This window comes from Staurois parvus, unplaced genomic scaffold, assembly GCF_062004578.1.
Source record: "Staurois parvus isolate SC_StPar_1 unplaced genomic scaffold, SC_StPar_1.0 ptg000053l, whole genome shotgun sequence".
Classification (NCBI taxonomy): Eukaryota; Metazoa; Chordata; class Amphibia; order Anura; family Ranidae; genus Staurois; species Staurois parvus.
In genome coordinates, this window is record NW_028317849.1 from 1,297,817 (window position 1) to 1,314,587 (window position 16,771).

At 41.1% G+C, this 16,771-nt stretch overlaps 1 protein-coding gene across 1 annotated transcript in view; it reads left to right on the forward strand.

The window, feature by feature from the left end:
• LOC149470062 (mesoderm induction early response protein 2-like) overlaps positions 1–16,771 on the forward strand; it is a 90,663-nt gene that overhangs the window by 57,901 nt on the left and 15,991 nt on the right. Inside the window, exons 6-7 of the mRNA XM_089667663.1 lie at positions 10,610–10,673; positions 12,195–12,343. Coding sequence (XP_089523789.1) covers positions 10,610–10,673; positions 12,195–12,343 — 213 coding nt within the window. The remainder of the gene's footprint in view (positions 1–10,609; positions 10,674–12,194; positions 12,344–16,771) is intronic.

Genomic DNA, 16,771 nt, shown 5'->3' on the forward strand with positions numbered 1-16,771 from the left:
GAAAGACGATTCCATCTCCCCTTACCAGTCTGTTTGATAATTACTCCTTTTTGGTCCTTCAAAGATTCACATTCTTTAGTAGCCATGTTATAATGGATTTTCGTGGCGTAACACAGATTAATGAATTTGTTGTACACCATTCTATAGAAGGTCTCTATGTACTGCCGCTTTTGCTTGGTATGGATTGAAAACATTTAAACAGGTTTGAGGTGAGTATGGACTATGACATTATCCCTTATCAAATCTGGATCAATCTCCTCAATTGAATTACTACTCCCAAAGTACAGGGCCTCCAGAATTTCCAAGCCAATCAGATCATCTTTCCACACATGGTCCATCACAATCTCTTCCTTTGTAGAGGGTACTGGCATAGTTTTTGGAATTGGATTTATCTTGATAAAATCTTTTGATGGTTAGCAATCTGATAAACCTATTCAGATCTTTGAATGGATTGAAGAGGTTCAGCCTATTTGTAGGAGCAAAATGTAACCCTGGACCTCCTACTCAGTTGATAATTCTCCAGATGATAAATTAGAGTGCCTCTTTTTTCTTTTCCTTTTTTTGCCCCTCCTCTTGCCTCCTCTGTGCATCTTCTGGTAACTCGAGGCCTCATTTTTTTGTGGACTTCAGGAAAGGAGGGATCCTAAAAAAAAAATCTAAGTAATAATTTGTGTCTGTGCTTTTGATGTACTGTACTTTTTCTCCAGTTCTTCAGCATGTGGAGATTTCTCTACCATGTTGCCCATCTGAGAAGGTTGGCTTTTGCCCTTGTGATCATAGTAACTGGAGGTGGTAGGGGGCCCACCTAGGAGACCTCTGTCTCCTTCTGCCTTTCACCATAGGGGTGCTTGGTATGGAAGGAGCATGTTTTCACGCCAGAGCAAAATGGTGCAGGGGAAGTACATCTTGTCTTCTCTCCTATTTCACAAAGGGGCAATACGGTGGCTTTGGTCGCATGTCATTTCCCCCTCTTAGGGAGATGTTTCAGGGTCCATCAATGTCTATGGTGTTGGTGGATTGCCACTGGACAGTTATCGTGGGACTTGAGTGAAGATAGGCCTTGATGTGCTTAGTTAAATAGCCATTCCTGTAGGCTTTCACGGAAACTACCGTGATGTGGGCTCCTGGAGGGGTCTGAGGGCCAGCTACCTTCTTACTGACTATAGACCTTAAGGAGACCCCCCCGCTTAGGGTTACAAGGAACCTTTTCCCCAAGAGAGTTATATCACTTCACTGGGTACCTGGCTGGCAGTGAATTATACTAGCTACTCTTTCCATGCAATTAGGACTAGAGGGACTGTTTCTGGGGTCCCCTTTGCATACTGTGCATAGTGGAACTATGTTCAGGGGGTGAATTCCAACATATATTGCGTTAAGAAACTTTATTTTCTGTTACAGGTTTCCTGGCATCAACTATTATTTGCTGTAATTAGGTTTAGGTGATAAGGTCTCACTTTGTTTAATCACTTCCAGACTGCTGGGTGAGGGAAGGAATCCATTGTTTTCTTGTGTTTGATTGGGGTATATATTGTGGTTTGGTTTTTTCTTTTTGTTTTTTTTGCGTTTTTTTAATCATTAAAGTGTATTTTTTTCCAAAAAAAGTGTTTGAAAAAATACATTTTTAAAAACTGTCCATTTCGGTTATCAGCCAAGTGCATCCTTAATTTTCAGTTTCGGCACCAGAATTTTCATTTCAGTGCACCATTAGAATAAAAGCTTTATTAAACTTTTTTTTTTTTTTTTTTGCATTCTCAGAAACCATCATTTGGATTTCTTTGAGGTTATTCTACCTATTTTTACCTTCAGGGATTGTTCTTGGTAGTCCTCGCCCATGAAAGGTGGCAGGTGAAAGGTAACCTGTCAGCCTTCCAAGCACAGAACCTTGTTTCTCCTTGGGGCGCAAAAAAAAGCCTGGGGAGCTTCTTTTCTTTTTGTCTGACTCAGACTGTTAAGGTGGCCATAAATGAGTCGAAATTTGAATGAAAATTTTTGGGAAAAAAAAGTTTTTTTGTAATTAGTGGGTCAAATCGATGGTTGCTTTCGACCGCAGTGACGAGAATATTTGAAGGAGCAGTATGTCATTTTTTTTTTTCTTTTAATGAATTTCAAACAGTGTATATGGTTTTCATTCTGCAAAGTCCACTTCTTCCAAAATCAAATGTTAAAAACAAACCTGTAAGGAACGTCTTACCAAAATTTAGCTTCTTAATGAATTGATGGCCTTGTTAAGGAAAACCACTTCTGCTACTGACCCAGCACCCATCAAAGCCTTGGGATTAGTTTCCACCAGGTCTCCCAAATTCTTCTAAGAACATACTGATAGGTTTATCAGCTTCTTTGTAAGATTTAATCCTGTAGGCCAGAAGATTCATCCCGTAGAGCCCTAACCCTTCCAGTGAAATAAATTTGCCTTTATGTTATATATCTGGATTTGCCTGTATGTTGCAACCCTTTCTAGCTGTAAAGGTTGGGAAAAAGCTTTAGCTTTATCTGCTATCTGCAGTCAGTTAGCAGGATGCCCCCATGTTCCTGAACCAAAAGCGTACAGTATATTCTGTTTTGAGAATTCAGCACCACCAACACCTAAACAAAAAAGAATCCAAATTTTTACTTTCAATGATACTTTTCCTTTGCTCGATTCATAATGCCTGCCTTACTGCAACTGCATTATGATGTCATGTGTGTCATTGATTTTGGACACAACTTGAATGAAATTCTTCAAACTGCAAAAATTTACAGAAAATACACAAAAAAAAGCAAACAAAATCTTTCGAATGACTAACGAATGTTCTGATACTTTTCTTGCAAATTTTCGTAAGACTTTTCCTAAGAATTTTAGTTTGAATTTATATCCATCTATGGCCAGCTTAATGCCTAGCACACACTGAGTAAATCAGATGAACGATTGGTGATGCGGAAGATCAAAGAGGGGCTCCGCAAACTAAGAGTTTTTTAGTGTGGCCCCTCCCACCAAGATGGCGCCAGCCCTAGTGTCTCTCCCTCCGTGCAGCAGTGGAGAGCCCTCGCTCCAGCTCCCAGCAGACCAGCCCTGCACAGACAGAGGGGACTACACCTCCCAGCAGCCCTCATAAAACTCAGCAGCGCTGTTCTGACCACCACCAGCCTGCAGGTGAGCAACCTATGACTTCTTCTCATATTGCTGCAAAGGAGTTTGTTGCACATTTGAAAGATTATCCTGCTGACACTCTGCCTTTGACCGCGTCAGTATTGAAAGATATGCTTGTTACCCTTAAAAGCTCATTACGTAAAGAAATGTTGTTTTGTGTCTCAAGTTAACGCAGAGGTTGAGAGTCTGGGGGAACGTGTCAATCGCGAAAACTAAAATGGGCAAGTTTGTGTCTGCCCACAACGAGTTAGCGGATGTTCATAGGAAGAGGAATTGAAAGCGCTGAAACTAAAAGTGGTGGATCTGGAGGACCGCTCACGCAGGAACAATATCAAATTTAGGGGGGTGAGCGAAACTGTCCCTGCTGCAGATCTTAGACGGTATATCCAACAGATGATCAGTACCTTGTTACCACATGCATCTGAGAGAGATGTGATAGTGGATAGAGCGCATAGGCTGCCGAAGCCTTCCTATCTTCCCGATCATGTTCCTAGGGACATCATCGCTAGAATCCACTTCTACCATATAAAGGAGGAATTGATGATTTCGCTAGAACACACAACCCACTACCGATGCCATACAATGGATCTCTCGCAATTTACCATCATTGCTCGTAAAAAGTTAATCTCTTTTATGAAGTTACTCTGCAACAATAATATAAAATATCAATGGGGTTTCCCCACGAAATTGCTGATAACACGGGACAATCGTTTACGGACTGTCAGTTCGGAGGAGGAGGGTTTCCGACTGGCGAAGTGGGGGATTGTACCTGCGAGAGAGTCACCGGCTGCCAAATCTTCCCCTAAGAAAGTCGCTTCCGAATGGGACAGAGTAGCTGGTTAGCCTTATGTACTTCCAAGCTTTGATAGTGCCTTGAGAGGGCATCTCCCTGGCTCAGTACCATGTAAAAAAGCCGAGCGCCATTGCTCGCGGTTCCCGGTTATTCCCCCCCAATACGTCAAAGTGATTTGGTTCACTTGCCATTATTTGTTTATACTGTTTGTTGGAAAAGCTTAAAAAAAAGAAAACAAAACAGAGTATTGGCAACTGCTTTTACTTCAGGAATCACTACGGAGCAGTGCAATGATTTTGATTTCAGGTTTTCCTATGTATCCACCTCAAAAAGAGCTGAGTGAAGTGAATGGCTTCAAGCAGGTTAGCTATAACGGGCCGTAACTGTTTTTTCTCTTAAACCACTTGATGGCGAGCATGCATTATCTATGTTCTATATTTTAGTATGGTGCTGAATATTGTATCTATGAATGCGCACGGTCTCAATAGCCCTTACAAACGTAGTATGATGTGGAAAGAGGCACAGAAATTGCATGGGTTGTTTGTGTGGAAGAGATGCATTTTTCCACTAACAAACCACCACGATGCTCCCACCACGCGTACCCAGAGGTATTTACGGCTAATGCCCCTGTGAAAAAATGTTGTGGGGTTCTAATAGCCATTAAAAGCTCTGTAACATTTTCACTCCATTCCCTGGAGTGTGACCAGAAGGGACGATACATAATAATGGTGTGTGCATTGAATAATGTTCTCTACACGATAGTGAACTTATATGCCCCTAATGTCAACCAAATTTCCTTTTTTAACTCCCTGAAGAAGAAAGTTATGAAAATCCAGATGGGTTTTTTACTCTACAGTGGTAATTTTAATGCTGTTATCCACAAATTTTTGGATGTCTCAGGCCAGGCCCGTGGAGTAAGGCACTCTATGGCGCCAACTATACAGGAATCAAATCTCTGAGAAAGATTTCACATATTACTCAGCTCCGCATGGGTCTTATTCTAGGATTGATTATTTTTTAACCGATATTCATCTTCTGCAACATGTTACTAAAGTAATAATCCATTCCATGACATGGTCAGATCATTCACCTATCTCTATTAGTATTGAGGAGTCATTACGATTTGCACCGGTATTCCTGTGGCGTAATGACACCTCTATGTTCACTAACCCTACTACTCGCACATACATTTCTAATTCTTTGCGGGAGTATTTTGATATTAATACCTCCTCAGATGCGGATGTCTTCAATATTTGGTGTGCACGTAAGGCCTTCTGTCGGGGCGTGTTATTACAGATTGCCTCTAGGGAGAAAATACATAGACAAAAGGTCCAAGATCGCTAGCTTGGAATCTCAACGGAAATGAGGTCTCTCTCCTACAGTGCTACAGCAATTACAGACTAATAGATTGGCCCTTAAATAACTCTTACTACAACACGAATAATTTCTTTAGAAGGGCCAAAACTAACTATTATACCCAGGGTAATAAAGCAGGAAAGATGTTAAACAGACTAAGACTAAAATTCCCTCGATGTTAGACCCTCAGCTAAGGAAAAAGTTTTTCATCCCAATAGAATCGCAGCAGCCTTTCCGACCTACTATACTCAATTATGTAATTTGAAAGATGACTCACATACACCTCAACCTACCCCTGACCTTATCAATAATTTTTTTTGCGAATATCTCCCTACCTCAATTGGAACAGGCTAACTTGGATTTTCTAAATCAACCCATATCAGATACTGAGATTGTAGCCGCATTTAAAGCACTGCCGAAGGGGAAGTCGGCAGGGGCAGATGGGTTTGCTGCAGAATACTATAAAGAATTTCAGGAAATATTATTACCCCATATTAAGGTGTTCTTGCAAGCGGTACAAAATACTACTTTTTCCTCAGATGCTTAAAGCAATTATTGTCTCCTTGCCTAAACCGGGGAAATCCCCAGACTGCCCCCAAAATTTCCGTCCAATATCCTTACTTAATACGGATCTTAAGATTTATGCTAAAATTTTAGCTAGCAGATTAACTGTAACTCCTTTTCTTATCTATTCAGATCAAGTAGGGTTTGTTAAAGGTAGGCAAGCAGTGGATGGCACGCGCAGAGTACTTCATCTATTGCGGATTACTGAATTGCGTAAATCGCAAACTGTTTTCCTGGCACTGGATGCTGAAAAGGCATTCGATAGAGTTCATTGACAGTATCTCGACTCCACTCTTTGCAATTTTGGTATTCATGGCTGTATCAAATCAGCCATTTCGGCATTATATACGGTGCCCTCCACACAAGTTTTTACATCCAATGCTTTGTCAGACCCCTTTCTTATCACAAATGGAACCAGACAGGGATGTCCCCTTTCCCCTATTATTTTTTTCTCTAATGATGGAACCCTTAGCGACTTAAATTAGAGCGAATCCCTTGATCTCGGGTATACGCACTGCAAACGTTTCTCACAAAATTGGCCTCTTCACAGATGACATGATACTTAGCATAACGGATCCATTGACTTCCTTAACAGCAGTCTCCTCTACATTCCAAATGTTTGGCGACATTTCCTACTACAAACTCAATGTTACTAAATCCTGTGCACTCCCTATAAATATACCAAAAGCGATGTTACACTGCCTTAAAAATAAGTTTTTGTATAGTTGGTCCACAGCACGTCTGGAATATCTGGGTATCCGGGTGTCTTCTCCTTCTTCTAGTATGTTCAGGGCTAATTATGAGGAACTATACAAAGTGATCTTCACAGATCTATTGGCAAACGTGAGCTTTCGTGGTTGGGCAGAATTGCGGCTTTTAAGATGTTGATCCTGCCTAAACTTCTATATTATTTTAGAACGATCCCGATACTCATTCCTCTTTCTTACTTTAGTAAACTAGATATTGTATTGAGAAAATGTGCCCAGAGTCCCGTTTTCGACTCTCATTAAGCAAAAATCTAGGGGGGGTGTAGGTCTCCCGATTACACATTCCTACTATCATGCTGCACTACTAGATCAACTCCAGTACTGGTTGACCCCATCAGATAAGTTATGGGTGCAAATAGAGAAAAGTGTACGGTTCCAGCCGGTGATCTTCAGGCTCTACTAATTGTGAAAATTATCTTCTCGAAATTAATTCATACCTACCTTCCTTCTGTCTCTGTATCACTGAGTGCATGGGTAATAGGATTATTTAAATCTACTCCGTCTGCCCCAAAGGTTAGGCTAGACATACCGTTGACAACCTACGAACACCTTATTCCCAATCTTAATGTAAAATCCCTAAGAGATGCGGGCTATTTCAAGTTTACCGACATCCATGCTTCTCAAGTGAGGGGTAATATATACCTATTTCTTCAGATTGGGGCCTGCAGGGGCACCAATTATAAATCGGATGTAGAGGTGGATGCTAAGATCTGGCATTCGTTATCGAACCCTGTTGGGCTAAAAAAGGGCATTTCATGGTTTTATAGATTTTTGCAGTATGATTCTGACAATTCTGTGATAGCATGCAAGTGGGAAAGGGAGCTGGGAGAACCTTTACTCAGGAATAGTAGCAAGCAGCTTGGTCTTGCAATATCAGCCTTTCAAAGTGTACAAACCACTGGGATAGCGCTCTTAAGATTCTGTACCGCAGCTATCTCACCCCATATAAAATTGCAAAAATCTACCCTGATGCATCACCTTTCTGTTGGAGGGATTTTGGTGAGGTTGGACACTTGCTGCACGTTTTGTGGGAATGTGCAAACATATGGGAATTTTGGAGTGATGTTTTTGCTTTAATCTCTCGGGTGTCAGGAGTACAGACAAATCCAAATCCTCATCTAGCATTGCTAAATATTACACTGAATTTATTTTCTGTTCAATTTCGAACAATTATTACCCACATTCTCATGGCTGCTTGGCTAACTATTGCTAAAGCATGGAAATCTTCTACATCCCTTCCTCTTCTGAAGGTGATTTCTAGAGTACACTCCCATTATCTGTATGAGAGAGCCTATGCACTTTCAAATCACACTATACGGGTATGTGAAGTTAAATGGCAACATTGGAACACTTTATTCAAAATCTCTGATCTATAAGAGTTGGAGACCGTAGGGCAAGGATGTTGGAGTTTTGTTGAACTCTGTTGGATATGTTGAATCTCTCTACTTTTCTTTAGATTTTTTCCTTTCTTTCATTCTTTTTTCCTGTTTTTTTATTGTTTTTCTTTTTTGTTTCATTGTTGTATTCTATTCAACTGTATTTGCAATGGATACAATTTTTTGTCCCATATGTATCACATGTGCCGGCTTGAATAATGAAGTGTGCACTGCTATGTTCTGGTTTATGCATCAGATAACGTTCTGTAAATGTTGAATGTACTCTGTATAATTCGGGCAATGTGTGATGTTCCTATGGCTACTGTTACAGCCGACTACTTTTTTTTTTTTTTTTTATTCCTGTTATTGACTTGAAAAATATTAATAAAAACGAGTTGAAAGAAAGATTCTGGACTGACATAGCCAACCCTAGCTACATACTTGCATAGAAGAAAAAATGTAGTCTCGTTCTTTGCTCCTGATCATGCACAGTTTTTTCTATTTGAGCATTTCCATATGATTACTGTACACGTTGAATGAAAATCGCACTCCTATATGATAAAAAATGTTCTAGCTTGCGCCTTAGGTATTTTGTGTCCGAACAGTCGGAATCAACTGTCGAAAGCACTATACTAACAGATAGTAAACCGATTGTTCCTCGTATAAAATTTTTCACATGATTTTCTTATCGTGTGTACTGGCCTTAAATCTACTTCCCCCAGCTGCAGGTGCTTTTGGGTTGAGCTTCCAAGATGAATCCTGTTGAGTCATTCAGGTTTTGTTCTGATCTTTGGTTCAGGTAACCAGTTCTTGGTAAGTCTTTTTAAGATTGGTTTGTTCCCCTCCCTGTCAAGACTCACTTCGCTGGTTATGTGAGTATCGCTCTTTCTGACATGAGCATCAGGTGCCGGTTTTGTGGTGTTCAATCACCCGGTCTTCTGTTCTACCAATTGGAGGTGTAGCCTCATTTAATTCCAGGTTTAGGCATAGGTCTTGCAGGTGGCTCCTTGAGCTGCAGGCTGTCCTCAGTTTTCTGTTTTTCTTGGGCCTGTAAGCGTTTGATAGTTGCCCATCATTCAGTTGTACTGCTTTCAGACATCCCAACAGTGAAATACTGTGTATAATTAAAATACTGTTTATTAATACTTGTGTTGGGCTGCAGAAAAATGTGTAACATAGAATACTGATAAAAGCAAAGTCTTGCTGCCATATATGAGAAGACTAGGAATGTCCCAATAAAAATATATAGAAACAAAACATATAGCACAGACACAATGACTATTAATAAATAGATATGCTGTGGAACTCAGAAGTATTGGAAATTCAGCAATGACTCTTGACTTCGAGTCAGCCCGGGTCGGTAATGAGAGAAGCTGGAGCTTATATTCTTGTAGATGACAAGGGCACAGCTGGGGATTCTAGATAATGTGTTCTGGAGGCCAACCTCTTTTTGTCAAGCCTAGTATGTGTCCAGGATAGTAGTTACTAGATATGCTCAGTGGTGGCAGCAGGAGGGGGAGCCGCAGATTGAAATGATTGTAAACCTTTTTTTTTTTTCCTTCAAATAAACATGTCATACTTACCTGTTCTGTACAGTGGTTTTGCATAGAGCAGCCCCAATCCTCTTCTTCTGGGGTTAACTGCCAGTGCTGCTGGCTCTGCCTCTTTTTGGTAAGCTGCTTCCTATGAGGTCCCTCATACAGGCTCGATCTCAAGTTGCGTTATCCAAGTCTATAGACACAGCGCAGATCAGCCCTGCCCCCCACTCCCACATCACAGGATTTGATTGACAGTAGCAGGAGCCAATGGCTCCTGCTGTTATTAATCTGCCCTGCAAGGAGGTAGATTGGGGGGAGGGTCTCGGCTCTGGCGACGGTATGTAAATGGAGAAAATTTTTTTTTTAATTTTTTTGAACTTTATTACAGTAATGATCACTGTATATAAGCAATTGTTTTTATGCATGGCGTCCATTCATACACCATCGTGTACTATTGTGATAACTGTGATTGGCAACAGCGATCACATAGTACATGCCAGCTGTGATTGGCCTCTGTACCATGTGATCATTGTAACCAATCACAGAGATCACAATAGTACACATAATGGCTATGAATAAAAACCGTTGACAGCTGACATGTGATTGGTCACAGTCATTACATGGAACAAGGGCCACCGGTCACTCTGATACGTGCCCCCTGAGGCACACGAGTGAGAGGATATCATATGACTTCCTCCCGGAATGACAGTGCTCCTGATCGGCCAGTTTTTTTAAAATAGACCAGGCAGGAGGTGGTTAATAAACAAATGTTTTTGGTCATGCAAGAAAATAAGATTTTCCATATCTATAATCCATTCCAGTACCTATGGAGTGTGGAACAATTCAGGGTCTCCCAAGGATTCCATTAGAACAATTTTTCAGGAGTATATCTTCTCTTAGGGGTGGTCTTTAGCAAATGTTCAAGTCAATATGCACTTTATAATGTGAATGCAAAATTGGACCATCAGCAAAAGGGTAAACACCAGCATAGGGCAACATGATTTGTAAAATTCTACTTTATACTGGCAAATGATTATAAATGCATTTGATAGTAAGTACTTTGTCTCAATGGAATTTTTTTCTTGCAGGAAATATTGTTTGGATCTGAGCCTCAACTTCCATATCTGAGATACACCCCGACTGGTGGAAAAGGTGAGATGTTGCTTGTTTATTGCTAAGGTTTATGATACAGTTAATAATCTACTAGGACAAATTCCAGAATTTAGACCACCTCTTGAAAAAAATGTGTGCAATTTAAATAATATAATGTTTTAGGGTACATTCACAGTAGCCGCTGTATCGCAACATACAGGATGGTGTGTGTTGCGGTGGAGGCAGTGCTGATGCATCCACACCAGCACATCATACTGTTCACATTTTTTTTCAAATTAACTTTATTGAAATGTCAGTGCATGCAGTAACTGCGCTGTGCTGGAAAAAAAATACTGCACGTGGTACTTTTTTTCATATATATGCAAACACAAACTGGTGTAACCTGGTGTAATTTTTTTCAGCCAGCATTCGGCTTTCCAGTAAAAGTGATCCAAGCAGCTTTGAAGTCGCCCAATCAGTTTTACAGCACTTGAAAGGGAGTGTAAGCATTGGCCATGCACAAAGGAATGGAGGAACATTTGTTCCTGAACTCCTCTGTGATGAAGGGGGTAACTTGGGACCACTGTAAGCAGAAGGCTGTGCATCCATTCATGATTTCCTTTTGCATGAATGAAGCAATAAGGATTTTTTCTGGTTCCAGAGCTGTGGTTTCCTGGCTGGTACAGCCAGAGAAGCATCTGATCAAACTGATCTGTGTTTGATCAGATGCTTTAAAGGGCAGGGGAGATATCAGGATGATGGCTCCATTAGAGCACCTGACACTGCCCAAAACAATCACAAGGGGCTTGTTCACTCCTTGTAATAATATTTCAGTAAGTTAAATGAAAAAAAAATACATAAATTAAAAAAAGTGTAAAAAAAAAAAAAAATATATAAACAAACTTGGGGTTAAAAAAAAGTTTTAACTTGCAAAAGAAATATATAAATAAAAATGATAATATTAATAGCACTAATGCCCCTCTTTACCCCCGTACTTGTACGCAAATGCAAACATTTATGTAGGTCCAGCATGCAAATAAATGTGATTGTGCCACACGAGAGGTATTGCCATGAACGTCAGTGTAAGAGCAATAATTATAGCACCATAACTTGCGTTTTAACTCCAAACTGACAACCTATACAGGCTTTTAAAGCTTCGCCTATGGACAATTTTAGGTACCATATTTTGTTACTATTTCACAGACGTGCACAGCTGTATATCTTGAAATATTTGGTATCTTTTTTTACTCGACACAACATATTTCATATCTTACCAAAACATTTGCGTATTCTATTGCGTTTCTGTGCATTAAAATTCATTTGTGTATATTTTTATAGTGTATTTTTTCCTGAAAATTTGCATTTGATAACTGACTGCGAAATTGTGTGACAAGAAATTGCAACAGCCACAATGTTATTCTCCAGGCCCTCTGCTTTCGGAAACTTTACAATGTTTGGGGGGTTCTAAGAAATTTTCTAGCGAAAAAATTATGATTTTAACATGTATGTGGAAAAAATGTTTCAAAAATGCCCCAGTGGGCAAGTGCCTAGAGCATGGTTATAGTACTGCGATCTTTACAGATTCTCAGGATAAAGACCAGCTGCTTTGGGATCCTAGTGTTCTCCCGGAAAGAGACGTTGAGAACTACCTAATGAGTGCAGCAAAGTATCAGTTTGGGACTGGTGAAGCGTATAATGAAGATGCAGAGATTGTCAGAGATAATGAGCAGGTAAGAGCTACCGATCAAATCTCTAAAGGTACCCCAGAAATTAGTTACACTGTTGTTGTGTGACCTGTATGTGCATAAAATGGTTTCAAAGTTTTTTACGTTAATGCATTCTCTGCATTAACTCCTTCACGCCGAGCGTATACAAATATGCGGCCTCTCGGCGTCTGGGCCTTGACGCAGAGCGGCCGTATATTTGCTTACCATTTGTAAACAAACGCGCTGAGAGCGCGCTTCCAGCACGTCTCGGTGTCCCACGGAAAGGTCACGATCTCTTCTTGCGATTGGGACCTTTCCAATCATGTGAGCGCCATGACAGCCAATCACGCCGGTCACATGACCCTAAACTCCGCCTCCTGGCATCAAAATCCCCTTAAAGGGCCGAGTGGCGCCGGCGCGAAGGGGTTAAGGTAAAAACTCTTCTGTGTCTAGGATCCCCTCTTTATACCTACCTGAGCCTGATCTCAATCCAGCGATATGCAGAAGAGCAGCGGTTTCCGGATCTGTCCCTCAAGAGGCAGCGAGAGCCATTGGCTCCTGTTGCTGTCAATTAAATCTTGACGAGGGAGCAGATGTGTATGGACACATTTTATTAGCCCTCCTGTGTTAACCCCTGTTGCATCTTTAAAAGGTCCAGGGCTTGTCACACAAAAAGTCTTTTGAGAAATCAGGCACTACCAGGATTTAGTAGGATAGATGTTGGCACAGCCCCAACGCGAGTGCTAGGCAGGCCTTTCAAGCATCTGCATTCCACTCAACCATGAAGAAATGCACAAATCTGCTTTTTGGTTAATGGGGAGGTACCAGGACTGTATATGTTCTATCTTTTTGAGTTGGGGCTTCACCATCCCTCTTCCCATTATGTATCCATGGTAACTTGCTTCCTGCATGCCAGCAGCACACTTTTGGTGGTTGATAGAATTCTCATGGAGTCTAACACTGCCTGGACTTTGGACATACGGGATTCCCAGTCCCTGTTGAAAATGACAATGTCATCCAGATTGAAGTGTATTCCTGATGGGGGCAAAATGTCCGATCCATCGCCTGTTGGAATATGGAGGGATTGGTCTGAATGTCCAATGCCACTTCTTCTTCTTTTTTTTTTTTTTTTTTTTTGTTACTGGAAGTGCCCGTCTAGTGTGAGAAAGTTGTTTGTTGCTGGGCAATCAGGGTATCATCCAACAACCATTTATAAGGTCCAAAGTGGTGATGTGTCAGGCTGGTCCAGGTCTTTCACTGAGCTCATATACCCAGGGCGTGGGGTAGGCATCAAATTTTGGCACCTCCATTGAGGTTCCCATAAGCATAGCAGAAGTTCATTGGGTTTTGGGACTTTACAGTCTGGTTTGTCACTCACTCTGAGGTTCCTAAATTATTCCCAGTGCCATTTTCTTCAGCTCATCCAAGATAGCCTTCCTCTGAGCCTCTGGGATGCGGTAAGGCATGACTTAATCTTAAAACTAGGCTCAGGTATTATCTTATGCTTAACAATATTTATGAGGCCTGTTCAGAAGAAAACATCTCCTTGTTCCTCTGCAAAAATTAATTTGCTTCTTATATATGGGCTTTGAACAAAGTACTGGCTATTTGAACTGTCTACACCAACCTGTGGCTCCAGTCTTGCACTTGCCAAGGCAGTTGCCCATTTCCTGTGTTTTTTTTTATTTCAATGTTTTTATTGAAAATTAACATGCAAATGGTTAATTTATGCAGCCAGAGGCCCTTGATGGCCATGCCAAATAGAGCTTGCAACACAGGTGAGACACAGAGATGAAATGAAAGTAGTATACATTAACAACATTTAAAATATGTGTAGCACATCCAAATATCCCAATCCACCCTCAAAAGGGAAGTACTAGAAAAAAATCAAAAACAGGAACAAAGGGATTCAAATGTTGACTCTGCGGGAGCAGTCCAAATGAACCAGAGACTGAGATCAGCTCCACTTTGTATCAGGCACAAGAAGAATAGGGTACTACAGTTTTGCCTTTTAAGTCATATTATGACATCAATCCATCAAAGTGCGAACTGAGGAAAGAAGAGTAGAAGAGAGGAAAAGGGAGTAAAAGAAGGAAAGCAAAGAGAGACATAATCCACCCACGTGACAGGCCCATCCATCCCAGCAAAGAGAGAGGATTTGTCATTAAGATGTAGTCTGTAGGTAACTTATCCATGGGTTCCAGACTCTTTCAAACCTGGTAGAGGTATCCTGTAGGATGCTGACCATTTTCTCAATGATCATGATCCATGAGAGTTTTCCAGGCAGTTGGAATTGCAATTTTGTCTACCAGGATCATAAAATGGATTGGGGTATGTGTAGATCTGGAGACTCCAGCTTATGGGTTCATTAGGCAGCACAGTTCTGGGGTTTTTTATGACACTGTGAAGATCAGGGAATGAACTTGTATCAAGCACCTTCTAACTTTAGGGAATTTCCACCAAACGTGGAACATTGTTCCCACTTGCCCACACACCTGAAAACAAAGCAATGAGGAGCCAGGGTACATTCTCGACAATCGGTATGGGACTAAATGCCAAAGAGAGAGGACCTTATAGCCTGCCTCTACAAGGGAGACATTCATAATGCCTTTAAGTATTCAAAGAGTCCAGTCCTCCTCACCCATGTCCCTTTTCTAGGCCATTTTTTATGGAAGTTTGCTTGAAGTGGTGACAATTTATACAGACTCGAGATGCCCCACTTCTAAACTTCTCCACGGAAACATCTGCTTTCAAAAGCTGTTTGTGTGGTAATGTCAACGGTGTTCTGCGTTTTTCCAATCTTTGAACAAATTTAATGTGGTAGACCTTATAAGGTTTCTTTTTGCCTGTATGATGACTCTTAATACACATACTGTACTTTAGCCACAATCTCAGATGGACCTTGCCACCTGGCCTGAAACTTGCTCTCTGTGATTGGGACCACCTGATTCCCGACCTGAGAGTCTTATTTTAGCTGATCTGTTGTAAACTCATTGTTGTGGTTCCTGAACATGCTCCCTGACCAGTGGCATCACATGTGCAATCCACTCTTGAATCTGAGAGACATATTCTAGAACACTCTAAGGGGTGGGCTCACATTCTCATTATTCCTTCACCAGGTCAAGCAGCCTCCGGGTTCTCTGTCCATGTACCAGCTCAAAAGGTTGAATACCCTGTGTAGGCTTGAAGTACCTCACAAATAAGAGTGCGGTCCCAGTCTTTCCCATCTTTTTGCACCACACACTGAAAGGGGTTACTAAACCCCCAACACTAAAAATTGGTCTGTATATGCAGTAAAGCATGCTTGTTATACTCCAAAGACAAACAAATGAAACCAGCGCTCAAATCCTCATGCAGACAAAAGACAATTCTGAATGCCAAACGAAGAGATGCTGCCCGTCAAAGATCAGGGAATCTGGACACTGGTGAACAAAAGCAGACAAGGGCGCACTCTCATCATGCATCGTGGTACACCACGTATTTAATGTGTAGACAAATAGATGTATACTCACAAACCAAAGGAAATTAAAAGCAAATAATGTAGTCCGCAAAGACAGTCAATGCTGTGCCCTTGATAGGGATAAGGGCACAGCATTATTGACTGTCTTTGTGTACTACATTATTTGCTTTTAATTTCCTTTGGTTTGTGAGTATACATCTATTTGTCTACACATTAAATACGTGGTGTACCATGGTAATGCACAATGAGAGTGTGCCCTTGTCTGCCCATGCTTGTTATACTCACTGTGGAACCCAAGGGGTTAATCCTCTGCATTTTGGAAAATGATGCTTGATCCGGTCTTCTCTGATCCTCCTTTTCTTCCACATTCCCCATTTCATCTCCTGATAGAACACAGCCTGGTGGATACTGCATGTTCTCAGTTTGGTGTGTACTGCTAGAGAGTTTTTTCTTCTTCTTGGGGGAGTGTATGTGATCAGCACAGGGCCAATCGGCACTACCCAGACAGAGGGTCAGGGGTTATGCAATCTTATAGGGCAGTGAGAGGAGAATGAAAACTCCTCCTACAAGCTTTAACCAGTGCTCAACTGGACACTGATAGAAGTCACAAGACTGCTCTAGCTGCTGATGAGAAAAGGTATTTAGCAGTTTATATTTACTAAAACAATTGTACTTCCATGTTCTGTGTACTGTAGGAGACCAGATATAGTGAATGCAGGGTCCTGGGTTTAGTAGCTCTTTAAGCATAGTTTTTAGGGTTTTATTAAAGCATTTGACTAGGCCATCCATCTGTGCAAGGTAGATGTATGCAGCTGTTAAGCCTGAAACAGCTTGCACACATCTGCAGTAACTTTCAAAATCAACAGCATAGTCTGAGCGATGAAAATTTCTATGAGAAAACCTGTTCTAGTTAACATAGGGAGGAGTTCCCTGGCATCCGTTTTGGATGAGGTGTTCTACTGAAGTATAGCTTTAGGGTACTGTGTGGTATA